General features: G+C 42.1%; 1 protein-coding gene across 1 annotated transcript in view; it reads left to right on the top strand.

Annotated features, from left to right (window-relative positions):
- Positions 1-9,707, top strand: part of ptprub (protein tyrosine phosphatase receptor type Ub) — a 174,350-nt gene extending 164,643 nt beyond the window's left edge. Inside the window, exons 26-29 of the mRNA XM_073486118.1 lie at positions 1,193-1,318; positions 3,773-3,930; positions 6,500-6,635; positions 6,748-9,707. Of these exons, the coding sequence (XP_073342219.1) occupies positions 1,193-1,318; positions 3,773-3,930; positions 6,500-6,635; positions 6,748-6,810 (483 nt within the window). The 3' untranslated portion in view covers positions 6,811-9,707. The remainder of the gene's footprint in view (positions 1-1,192; positions 1,319-3,772; positions 3,931-6,499; positions 6,636-6,747) is intronic.
- The last annotated feature ends 4,128 nt before the right edge of the window (positions 9,708-13,835 follow it).

Raw genomic sequence — 13,835 nt, 5'->3', positions numbered from 1 at the left:
CGTTGCAGAGTCCAAGTTTAAAAATTAACTGTGTGAAACATGTATTGCATTGTATCACATCCTTGGAAAGCAGGTGCTTTCTCTAAATTGTGAATGTGTTTGGTGCAAGGTCTACCTTCAGAATATTGTAAAATCACTCCTTAACATTTTTCTTGAATAATGACCCTCTGGTGGAGAAATAATTATGTATTGAGTATCGGTAGTAGCAGTGGCACTACTGGTCCCTATATTATTCTGTCTGCCTCCATGCACCACCTGCACAGTATTTCACTGAGTATCCTTTCAGAAGATTTTCATCAAAATCAGTACACCACTAATATGATCCAAAAGACCTTGGCCGGCTCTCTAAGTGTAGAACAATGTCAATGAGTTTTCAATCTTGAATGGAGTTTGATGTGCTCATGAAATGTGAGGTTTCCGAGCTGGCCTTTCTTTGTACCACCCTGTGTAGTCTGGTAATAAAGAAAAAAAGCAGAAAAGAAATTGTAGGTAGCCCTGTTCAATTCCACTTTTCATCCACTGCCTTTAAATGTTTTTTCATCCCGTTTCTTCCAGTGCGATGCAGTTCCTTCTCGGTCTCGCCTGAAAATTGAGTTATCGCCACTTTAAGTTGTTCATTGCGAGATCTTGTTATGAACTCTGTTATAGAGTTCAATCGTGGCACTGGAGTAGTCTGTCTCCCTATTGTTGCAATCTCTCAAAGCACATTACATCTCTCCCACCCCACGCTGCTTCTCTCCCCTTATTAACACCAGTTTGGAAGCGTAAGGCCTCCAGTTCTCTGTCGGCACACGCTAACACCACTTGTGTCATCCCTGTTATAGTGTTATACTTGTGTGGCTGCGTGTCTTCAGCTGTATTCTGTTCTTTTAATTACAGCCTGTACGCAGACCCCCCACTGCAACACACACACACACACACACACACACACACACACACACACACACACACACACACATACACACACACACACACACACACACACACACACACACACATACATACACGCACACTTGCTTAATTTCATCATTTCAACTTTTTAAAGTTTCTTTTGCTTTGATAATCCAAAGCAAGAGCAAAGGCAGTTTTTTGGCCACAGCTACTGAAGATTACGTGAGTACTGTATGTGCCACATTAAATCGCTGATAAACAACCCCCCCCTCTCTCTCTCTGATCTCCCCTCCACATGTAGCCGTGTGTGCAGTACTGGCCGGAGCCTGGTTTACAGCAGTACGGGCCCATGGAAGTGGAGTTTCTGTCCATGTCAGCAGACGAGGATGTCATTACGCGTCTGTTTCGGGTCAAGAACGTAACAAGGGTGAGTCATTGCGTTTCCAAAAAAAGCCAGCACAGAACATGTTGTTCCACTCAGTGGTATTTCACAAATGATAACTTGAAACTAATTAGAAATGCATTAGCTGTTGGTAGCTTGCTGGTAAATTCAGATGTGACATTTTACCTACAGTACATTTCGAGCTGCCAGCTGTAATGTGCATCTAAAAAACCAACACAAGTCCTCAAAGTCAGACTTCTACATACTCAGCTGTAAAAAATACTGCGTACCTGAAACCTTCAAGCGATGATTTGAAAACTGTTAACTGTGAAACTTCTTGTGCAGTATGTGCGCAAACTCAAAGGCTTAAAGGTGCACTACGTAGTTTTGGCGAAGAAATTTTAGTCAGAAGTGAATGATCTTCATTGACTGATTTTTTTTATGTCTAAACAAAGTAAATAAACAAACTCTCTTCGTTTTCATGACTGATTCAACTGAATAAACAAACTGACCTTAAAGAACAACACAATTTAACACTGTTTTACTTTGTTTATATTTGGCGGACCCTGCCACCTTTCTAGCTTGAAAGTGTTCTGGGGACCTTATTTTCCTTGTTGATTCAGTCATGGAAGAAATATTTTCTGAGTTTGTATTATTACCTCAAGTCCATCGAAAAATTTAAATTCAGTCATCAAAAACATATCCAATTTGAGATCTCATGGCTTCCGGTGACTTTGATTGTGCCGTGATGAAGAGTTGTTTTTTCAGTTGTTTTATTATTATTATTTTTTTAACGTTTTAAAACAAGTCCCCGTTTACTCCTGTTGTTTAGGAGAATGCTGATTTGTTGTGAATCTCCAGAAATCTTTTGCGAACTACAGAAGTTGAGGTTGAATAGATAATGACTGAATTTTCAGTTTTGGGTGAACTTATCCTTTCAACCTTCACAGTGTGTGCCTCTGTGTCGTTATCTGTCTATATTGCTTTCTCACACATACACAACAGCATTTCTCATGGGTCGGAGGAGGTTGTCAAATAAATACACTCTAAAATAAATACACTGTAAAGTGTAGCCTGGAGATTTGTACGGAGCACAACGACAGATCAGGAAGAAACGTATTCATAGGCTGTATCATACATATTACAAAGGAACTTGTTTTGATGTTCAGCAGTCCATAAAATTCAACCGGAGCCACCAGTGTTCTCATGAGAGTCATACATATAATAAGAACTGTCTATGGAAAAACATGCAAGAGAAAACCATTGACATGCATGCAACAAAGGTCAGTCTCTCCCTTTTTCAATTTCTTCTTGTCATTATCTAGATAGGCGTCTTCCCACTCTTAGGCGCCCGTTGGCATACTAAAGAGGGTCCCCTCCCTTTCATCATCATAATGCATGCCATATTTTCAGTTGCAGGATCCTGTTTTTCAGGCTTGCAAAGCAGACTCACTTTGGATACGTTCACAAACCTTGTCACAGACATAAAAAAAAAAAAGCACCTGGCATGTGGAGAATTAGGAAGACCTCATGAAACATGTCATGGTAGAGGGAGCACAGGGGATGTAAGCGTGGGCTTTTTCCTCAACTTTTTGTGTGCATATGTATGAATCATTTTGACTTCACACGCCTCGTCATGTTGATTGTGTGTGTGCGCAGGTATGGTTTTAGCACGGGGAATTTGCATAAGCACATGCATGCATTCCGCTCAGGATCTCTGTCAACCAATTATTAAAGGAATCTGCATGCAAGTCGTTTCCCCGCCGCCATTAGAAACAGCGCGACAGGCAGCACCCAGAACTTCCTTTTCTTGATTGGCATCCTCCCCTCCCCTGTAGACTGCCCTTGTCATTCCCCTCTCTACCTCCGGCACCTTTTTTTCTACTTGGTGCACACCACTGTCAAGGAGAGGGCAACTTAACCCGGCATGAGAGGAATCAAATCACACAGAAATAACACACACCTCTCCCTCTCTCTCTGGCCCTTTCTCAGTGAATTAGTGTGTGCGTTTCCTATGCGTGACAATGATATACAAGGGGAGGGAGTAAAAGTCAAAGGAAGTGCATTGTAAGCATATGTATGTCTGGGTGTGAGAGCAGTAAGGAAAAAAGTACATTGTGTAAATCCCACCTCCGCTGAGCCAATTCCTCCTTGCATCGTTGGTGTCTTTGCCAGCCCAATTTGCATGACTTACAGTTCTCCACTGGTCCTTAAGTATTAGGTGAGATTCTACAGCACAAGGTTATGAACACACAGGGACCTCTCTTACACACAGCGCGGGCCCCACTTACACCTGCAAACCCATATATCTCAAAGTCAGTCTGCTGAGTGAGCACAGCTGAGAGTGCCAGCACACTGCCGGGGGAGTACTCAAACACGGGTGTTAACTGGCACGCGCAGAAAAATGTATCACACAAGAGCACGCACATGCTCACCCACACACTACAGTACAGTACGATCAGACTGCATGTGTTTAATGTTTTTCTGTTGCATCCGAAGCTCCAAGAGGGCCAGCTGGTGGTGTGTCAGTTCCAGTTCCTGCGCTGGTCGGCGTATCGAGATGTTCCCGACTCCAAGAAGGCTTTCCTCAACCTGCTGGCGCAAGTGCACAAGTGGCAGAGGGAGTGTGGGGAAGGACGCACTGTTGTCCACTGCCTGTGAGTAATCTGTTAGCAACACGCATCGTGTACTGTAAATGAATAGAAAAGGAGACGAGGCGGAGCCGCATTCAATCTCCTTCTGAAAAGGTCTTAGTGAATTGGTGCTGTTGAAGAGTGGCATTTCAAACCAAAAGCTTATTCACAGAGTGGAGTATCATGAAAACCTGTCTGTTCAAAACATAGTAAATCATGGGGAGACTTGTCATGTCTCGTCTTCATGGTGTTTTGCCTGGTTTTGACGCAATAAGATGCAGTGCAAACTATTTTCCATGGTAGCGTTCTGTAATGTAGAAAATCAAATTGCGGTGTAATGTGCTGTGCCAGGCTGTAGTGCAGCGTGCAGTGTATACGCTCCTCTGTTGTCCTAAGCCCTCAGAGCGCACGCCCGCTGATGAATATGAATGGCTCCGTCCAACTCATTGCCAACCCATCACACGTTCATCCCTACCGCCCCCATCCAAAAGCACATCACTCAGCGCTGTCACACAGTGTTACCCACGACAACCAGGAAAGAGATTATGGAGATCAAATCAATTATGGCTTAATACAGAATGCGATGGTTCTCACTACAGTAAATCCAAACTGCCAAAGCACTGACGACGATTGATTACCTTAATATTGCTTGTATACGCTGCGGAGGCTCTCGGTGCCCACCTTCCCTGCGTCTGTCTCAGGAGAGAGGAAGTGGATTGTCCTCCACTAGTTTATTGATATTGCCTTTCATTTATGATGACCAGGACAATATTTCCGAAGAAATGCCACACTGTGCTGTTATTGCTCAATTTTCTTCCCTTACAGCTTTTCCCATGTCGCTATTTTTGTATCTAGATATTGCGTGCGCACGCTGTATCAACTGGATCAGATGTCTGTTTTTCATTAGGTAGCATGAAGACAAAAACAGGGTTATCAGATTACACATATTCTGCACTGCTTATACCTTATTGTTGTCTCCTAGACCATGTTAAACATATTAGGCTTACTCCCATCGGAGACAGAGATATACTAGTATATATTGAAATTTACTGTACGTATGCAGTGCACTCTGCTGTCCATGCTTTATGACAGGATCGGGATTGCATCATGCTCCCAGTCAAGGTCGTAACAGGGCAAACGTATTAATACATTCGAAACTAACGCTGTCTAAATAAAATGTTAATTTAAATTGATTATACAGAAACGTGTCAAAAAAATGAATGTAGATTAATCACACGCTTTAATGCCACTTGACCCTATGCGTCATTCAACATGCAACCATGCACAGTAGCTTTGTAAACATGATGGAGGCACATGACAGTGAATAGAGAATCTACATCCGGATGGAGATGTTCATATAAACACCGTTCACACCTCTGTGGTGAGGACGTTTTTTGCACTACTGGAGTACTTGAAAGTCCTTTAGTTGGCTGAAATATCATCTCAAAGTAAAGCACTTCGCAGTGAGCTTGGAGGTCAGACGTATTACAGCCCCTAATGCTACGTGAAAAAAAATGTCTCGCCAAGCCACACTCAAACAGACACAGACTGAGTAAACCTGTGACAGATTAACCACCTCAATTGCTAAATGGATGCAATGGACTGCCGGACAATTTTGGCGGTGGAGGATGGAAGTTTATCAGCGGCTTTACAGATTTTGTCCTCTGACACAACTTTTACACCGCTGTCGAGAAATACAGTTGTGTCCAAAAATATGAAATGATGCTAAAAAACATTTTGAAGTGCACAAATTACGAATAAAAAACATTTAATAAACAAGACGAGTTTATTAAAGTTTATTAAATGCTGCGCTGTAAACTAGGGATAGACCGACTATCGACCTGGCCGATTATCCGATAGCCGATATTCAACGTTTTTCTGATTATCTGATTTCTATCAGATTGCCGATAAAATAAACTAATTTTAAAAAGTGCTACTTTGCCTCTGATACAACATCCTCTCACATAATGCCCGATATCTGATGGGTAATAAGTCACAATTATTAGCCTATAAACAATAAAATAATATGAATCTGCAAAGTAACTAGTAACTAAATATATCAAATAAATGTATTGGAGAGGAAGTATAAAGTAGCAGAAAAAGGAAAAACTCAAAATAAAATGCCTCAAAATTGTACTTAAGAACAGCTCCAAATATCACATTGGTCTCTGTGATTTCTAATAATCGGTATCGGCCCTGAAAAAGCTTTATCGGTCGAGCCTTACTCTAAGCTAACTGCTAACACTGATGTTGGGGGTCATTCAAGTCATCACAATTGATTAAAAAACAAAATGTCAACCTCATGGTGGCACTTAAGGAATTATCAGGGGGTCACCAAAGTCAGAGGGATTCATCTTCTGGGAACCATGAATGTCTGTACAAATATATTATGGCAGTCAACTGAATATATGTCAGGATTTTTCACATGTCTGTACACAAGTGGTTTTGGCTGACTGACCGACAGCCATCACTCGAGCCACGCTGCCAGCACGGCTAAAGTCAACATAAAAGGATAAAACCTGATTGTAAATGAACTAAAAAAGAAAAGGCATCTACTGAAGATGTTCACTAAAACACATCTTTTCCTCTGCAGTAACGGTGGTGGTCGCAGCGGGACCTTCTGTGCCTGCAACATTCTCCTTGAGATGATCCAGTACCAGAACATGGTGGACATCTTCTATGCTGTCAAAACTCTACGCAACTGCAAACCCAACATGGTGGAGTCCTTGGTAAGACAGTCTGTGAATAAATAAAGCAGTGTGTTTGGAAGATGCAAGACATTTTCTGTTATTATTCTCCTGATCTCACTTTTTAATTTAAGAATATTGTATTTTTCTCCAGGACCAGTATCGATTCTGCTATGACCTTGTCCTGGAGTACTTGGACTGCTTTGATGATAGATAGCAACTAAATGTTTACCAGAGCGGCGGGATCCAATGCGCTGGAGATTCGATTTTAAGGCCACCTAGTGAGCCCTCTACTTTAATGTTTGGACCTGTGGACTTGGCATTGAACGGACTGCAAAGAAAGGAGAGGAAAAAGAAAACCTGGTCATGGTTCTAACTTTTAACCTTTAATGTACAGCTGTGATTTCCTCCTTGTTGGTGATGTTTATCTCTTTTGATATTTTTTGTGCTTTTCTCGGTCCTCTTTGCCTCTGGACTAAGGCTCTTTTGTGCTCAAGGGTTTCTGTAGCAGCAAAACAATATCTGAGCTACAAAATGGACCTGTCTGTTCTGAAGGAAGGTCACCTTGGCTGTGTTTCATCGTTTCATTCAAACAGCAAGGGGGCTGGATGAGATTTCCAGAGTAACAGCAGAATTATCTCAAAGTGGAGGCATTTTCTTCTCTCTTAAGAGCTACATACAACAGCAGTCCACTGTGGTTGTGGCATGACTTATCTACCATACCATAAACTGCCTTATTCTCTGATGATAGGACAGATTTATTCAGAACACTGAATGAATCTCAAAGGTTTGTCATACTGGTACACAAAAGAGACCTGAAGCATTAGGATAGACCAGCCCAGTGCTCAACTGTATCAATGCAGAAACTGTACAGTAGTGCAACGTGTTGTATTTTGCCATAATGTTTGTGCTGGATTACCATGTGTGCTACAGGTGGGCGTTCCCAGGGACCACAGCACTGGGCCTGGTGCCACCGTGGGAGATTCCTGTCTCATTATTGTCACAGTGCCAATCCCATTGACTGACTTGAATCCTCTCTTTACTTTGTTCTACTGCTTCATCTTGATATATGCCTACAAACATACAGTATGTACTGCATCAGCTAATGCTCTCGCTCCAAAGTGATTGTTTGTATTTTATACCCAGAGGGAAGGAAAACGGAGCAGGGGGGGGGAAACTGTAAGAAATGTACTGACATGCCATAGTGGTGGTGTGAAAAGTGATGTTTCATTAATGCTGTGGTGTCTAAAGCAGTGCTGCGTTACAGGTTTGAGTCTATTATTCTGTTGTCTGAGGCATTTGGTTGTACTGTGAACCGTCGAAGCAAGCTAAGCCAGTTTGGATTTTATCATAAAACCCTTTCAGGTAGGGGGTTCATTTCCACAATTTTGAAATGGATATTAACTGTTGTTCCTAGTGGTGTCAAATAAATAAATAAATATAAATAAAAAGGGGCATTAACATTGTGCAGAGGGGGAAAAAAATGCCACATTTCGTCACTGCTCACCACTGAACATATAGGTTCACATTGGTGGAGGATCTTGAAATAAATATTTTAAAGGGGCACTACGTAGATTTGGAGAGGAAATTCAAAGTCAGAATTGTAATATTTACAATATTAATGACGTTATTATACAAACTCTATACATAACTGGATAAACAAGCAGTTCACAGAGGTAAATAAGGCCCCCAGAACACTGTCTGAAGCTCGAAAGGTGGCAGGGTCCGCCACATATAAACAAAGTGAAACAGTATGAAATTGTATTGTCCTTTAAGGTCAGTTTGTCTATTCAGTCATGAAAACAAAGAGAGTTCATTTATTTAAGATCTTTCTCTTCTGATTAAAATTTCTTCCCCAAAACTACATAGTGCAGCTTTAAACAGGAGGAAAGGGAGAATCAGTTGGCCACAGACCCTGCTGTTTAGCTATCACTGACTTGATGGACAAACAGAATCCATTGTTTTTCATCTATACTGGGCCGATGCCCGGAGACCACTGGAACTGTGTTAATGCCTGAATCAATGGAAGAAGCTCAGGCAGGTTGGCATGTGTGTTGCACATAATCGATCTGAGTCAGCTTTTGAAAAATCCTCTAAAAGACCCAAACACAGAGACAGGAAGCAATCCTCTCTTTTTTTCTATTGTTTTCTCTTTTTTTTCCTTTTTTTTCCCCAGGCCCAAGAAAATATCAACTCTACACTGCATCATTACCCTTTAAAATATGTTATGCTCCACCACATCTCCTCCTAAGTGCAGGTTTTCAAGAGGGGCAGTCGAGGTATCACTCCAGGACCTGCCCTAATAAACAAGGAGAGACACCTTGAGGCCCGCAGAAAACTGAGAAATGGCAGCTAGGCGAACTCTACTGCTGTTAGTTTGCAGCTCACAGTCTGGTTGAGGTGGGAGGGCCAGAATATACGTGAGGAATCTTTAACAGTACACCAACATCACCAGACTCCCACAGGTTCACTGATAGAGCAGCTTGTTTTTTAATGAGGATGAAGTAATGAGGTAGCTACAGACAGTCAGTGATCTGACGCCAGATCACTGGAGGAAGTGCCTGGACACTTTTTCTGGAAGGTGGAAGGACTGTGTACATACAGATGTATATTATGTTCTGTGAATACTATGTGAATAATATGCTATATGTTTGCTGAGAGTAAAGACGTACAGTACGTAACCACTAAATAACCACGAAGGTGAATGTGCTGTAAATGACCATTTTTGTGAGTTTATTGCCAGAACTTTTAACAACCGAGTCTCCCTGAGTGTTCATTCCAGCGTTAAACATGTCCGTCAAAGCATGTATGAATCCATCGTCTGCTTCGCATTTCATTTAGTTCATTTCAGAATATCCTGATCATTTATTTCAGCCGCTTTCAGTGTTCCTCAACAGCCACGACTGTGCGAGTGCATTGTACTTTTACCATTCCAAAGCTTTTTATTATGAGTGCTCTCTGCGCGGCGACACCTGCCCCGAGAGTACCGTTGATTTCACTTGTGTGTCTCTGTATGAACCAATGGTACATGACTACTGTGTTTTTGACCATTGTATTTGTGGGGGGCGAGGTGTGTATTTAATGAGAGGGATGGAGACGACGGATGTATTTTGGGGTGAGGAAAGGGGTTTTGTTCTGATGAAATAACAGCTATCAACAATAAAAGAACAAGGGGAAAAAAAAAAGAGATGTGTCGTTGTCAACTTATCATTGGATGCTCTGTCGAAAATGCATACCCAGCTGGAAAAATGTGTGTGGTTTTATAATTGGTTTGTCAGCAGAAGCAGGGAACTGTCAGCCGGACATGGACTTCCTGTCTATAAGCCCCTGACCCTCCTGCGGTTTCTCATACGGATGTGTTCTTTTAACAGTTCCCTTCGCCTTGAACCACATCGACCATTTGATCTCTCCCCTCTTTTTAATCTCTCACCTTATTTCTTTCCCTTTTTCACCCCCCCCCCAGCCTCCTTCTGTCCCCTCCACTCACCTCCCCAATCCTCAATTCCTCCTCCATCACTTTCATTTCTCCCTCTCATCCCTCTCCATCCCTCTCGCTTTGCTGCTCTGCCCAGAGAAAGGTGACTCCAGACCGCAGACTTCCTCTCTCACCCACGGCTATGTTGAATAATGCAGCAGTCCTGCAAACGGATCCAGTGTTTAGCAGAGGGACATGCCGTATTAATTAGAGTACAAGACCCCCTACTGTTGGGTGGAGGACAATGTAGGCCATATGGGTTCACCTTTAGGTTGTTCGGGGATTACAAACAAACTTTCAGACATGGTAAAGGGAGAGTGTTCTTCAAATGAGATTCTTCATTTGACATGCCAGTGAGAAGGAGCAAAAAGGCATTATAGATTGAACATGACATAGATCAGGAGATTTCTATGAAGGCAGGTCATTTATACCACCCCATTTAATACCTGCAAGATTTTCTCAATTTACTTTTTCACCTGCAGAAAGCTATTACAACATGAAATCCTTAGCGGCCGGCTCCATCATCCTTTACGACTCATATTTGACCGGTGGTTTAAATTAGCAGGTAATTGGAATCTTATCATTTAATTCTGGTGGTGTAATGACTGCCGTGTGCAAGGTAACTTATCACCAGGCCAAGATCCAACTGAGTTTTGTCTTTTCTCTCCGGGCTTCCTGTCTTATATTCCTCTGCTGACAGGCTCGATGGATGTCGGCCTCTCCCCAATCTCCCCGGTGAGTCTCGCACAAGATATACTCTCATGTGTATTTTCTGTAAAACGGCAGTGAGGGTCGACAGCTAGCAGTGTCAGCCGATGGAGGAGGGAGAGGGAGATATGGCTGACAACTGCTCTGAAATAGTGGTTCCTATAAGGCATCCATCACTTTGAGCTAACTATTTTGACCATTTATCCATTTCTTTAAGCTAACTGTCAACTTAACAATGTATTTATTTAGGTCTAATGGTTATCCGTTAGGTTTTCGCTAACAATTTTTAGAAGTTATCCATTGCTTCTAACAATTTCTTCTGTTAATCTATTAACTATAGATAATTATTAACTAATTATCCATTACATTTTGCTAACTATTTTAGCAATTCATCCATTTCCATTAACTATTTATTGACAAGTTAGCCGCTGCTTTTAGCTTAGTATTTTGACATTTTATCAAATACTATCAAATACAAACTATTTTTCCTTTTAGGCCTAATCTAGTCATTATTATGTAAACTAATTATCCACTACTTTTGGCTAATTATTTTAAAAATGTCATAGCCTCTCCTCTCTAACCCTTTAAACCATTTATCCACAAGCTATGTAGCTTACTTTTTAAAACTTCTCGGCTCATTTCATGCACTTGTTATGGATTTGACCTCAGTTAACAAAAGTAGTTTTATACAATGTTTTTCATCATACGTACATTTTTGTAAATGAGTTGAGTTAAAGCATATCTGATGGGATAAAGCTGTGCTCACTTGTTGCCTAATAGCTACAGAGACATGATACAGGCTGAAAAGCTCCTGGAAGGTTGTACCCTTGGCAGAATATGATGCCTCAAAGCAAAGTGGTGTATCTTACTAAATGTTAAATGTTGCTCCTTTCATGCCAAATGCTTCGCTATTAGATGCAGATAAAATCCAATATTCTCTGGGAGAATATTGTCACAAAAGCTTTTGCGAATGACCTTGCCTTTAGCCTCAGTCAATAAGTATAAAGAGAAGATGCATATCCTTTAACATGGCATGGAAATAGTGTTTAGAAGCTTTTAGAGAAGAGCAGGGAAGTGGATCAATGTATCATATGATTTCTTAGAAACAAAACAGACTTGTAAACAGACTGCTGCTCTCTCAGGAGAAATTCTTCTCCCCTGCCTGTGGATTTTTTCCTATAAGACAGCACACGGTAAAATGTGAACACATACACACACATTATCTTGTCTCACGATCCTGGTGGTACTCAACTTCTGCTGGATAGTGCAGCAGACAAGACAGGTGGCTCCAGCTTTGTGCTCAGCAGAGCGAGGACGGAGAAGAGCTGGCCAGATGGCTCCGTCCACCATGTTTTCTCTCTGGCTCCGCTGCCACAGTCGGTCTGACTGGAGCCCTTATCTCAGCAGCGTGCTCTCCGTTCAGTGAAAGTCATGGTTCACATGAACGAGGCGAATGGAGGGTACCGCTGATGGTTCCAGCCCAGACCGCTCAGGCAAACAAGAAGCCTGAAACAGATAACCAGAATCAAAGGACACATGAGTGACTCAACCGTCCCTTTCCTCTTTATCACACTTACCTTTTGCTGTGACGAAGCCCCACAGCAGTTCGCTTCCGTTAGAAAGCTTTGACCTGTATCGTTTGTGGCCTTGAATTCAGCAGTTGAATTTCGCCAGTAGGGGGGAAGCTAAAATGGTCAACATAGAATGGCCACTGTAAAATAAAACGGGGCAGAGGGGAGCTGTGAAATCCAGGGAAAGCAAAGAATAAAGTTTTGGAAGTTATAGCACTGAAATGTCAAGGTTTTACACACCAAAGCTGTCTTTGTCACCACTCACTCGCTGACAATACAATCTCAGGTGAAGCAGAGGCTGAAGTTATTTTGCCTCAAGGATAATCTCTGGTTGTTAGTACACATATAGAGATGTTGAGCCTTGAGGGTTCTGAGAGTATAGGCTTGTAAATGATCTTGCGTCAACATGAGCCATTTCTAGGTTGTGGCAGTAAAGCATCTCCAAGCTGCCATAAATTTGAGAGATGGGCTTATCAAAAGGTCAGCCCTTTGAGGGACTGGCTTAGCAACTGGATTTATCCTTCGGTTTATTTAGAGCAGAAAAATGGGGCCACAAGCGACGACAAACATCAATCATACTTCATTGTGATCCTTGACAAACTTCAACGAGAGCAGAAGTCTTTTTGATTTCCTCTCAGGGTAGTAAGGGAACACTGAGAATCCAATCGATAAAGTGTATATTTCCTTTTTATTGCTTTATTAAACCTGTCAAAATCATCCAGGCACAAAGCAGCTACTGCACACTGATCTTAAACGATATCTATTCAAATAAAACTAAATTCTAATTATTTCTTTTAAGCTGTAGATGTTGTGTCAAGTGGATAACTACATGTCCACAGTTGAGACTGATGAGACATGATTTCTGCCTTTGTATGTGAAGCGAGCACACAACTTGAGTTGTGTGCTTTTCTATCATTAATACAAAGACAGCACTCTAGCTATTAACGTTCAAGGCACTTGAAAGCAACAAAGCAAAGACCTTGCGTCTTTCTTTCCCGGTTCTTTCTCTCTAAGTCTCTGTTTACCCTTCTCTTCCACCTCTCTTACCCTCCTCCCACCTGTCTTTATCCTCCTCATTCTCTCCCTCTCTATTCCCTTTTCTCCTCCAGCGCTTGCTGAAATAGATGCAGCCACGGGAGGACAGTTGTGCAACTGATAGTACTACATTAACCTCGGGGAGAACATCAGTCGTTCTCCACTCCCTCATCTCTCATCCACACCAGACATCCCCGAGTGCAGAATGCTGTAACCCCAGTCCCCTCCCCCTGACATCCCTGGAGCCCTGCGTCCTCCGGTTCATGCAGCCCTGTAGCTGCAGCCTATCTCCCTTCTGCCATGGTTGAGTAATGTTGTGCTAGTTCAGAAAACAGTTCTGTGCATCCTCAATGAAAACGTGGCCCGCAACACTACTCCTTCTCGACACTTGGTATTTCACACCAGCGTAGTGTCATTTACAATGTCGTCATATCGTTTAGCACCTCAGTCTGT

Source organism: Pagrus major, chromosome 17 (genome assembly GCF_040436345.1).
Source record: "Pagrus major chromosome 17, Pma_NU_1.0".
NCBI classification, from domain to species: Eukaryota; Metazoa; Chordata; class Actinopteri; order Spariformes; family Sparidae; genus Pagrus; species Pagrus major.
The sequence above is the reverse complement of the archived record's forward strand: the minus strand, read 5'-3'. Positions and strand labels throughout refer to the sequence as shown.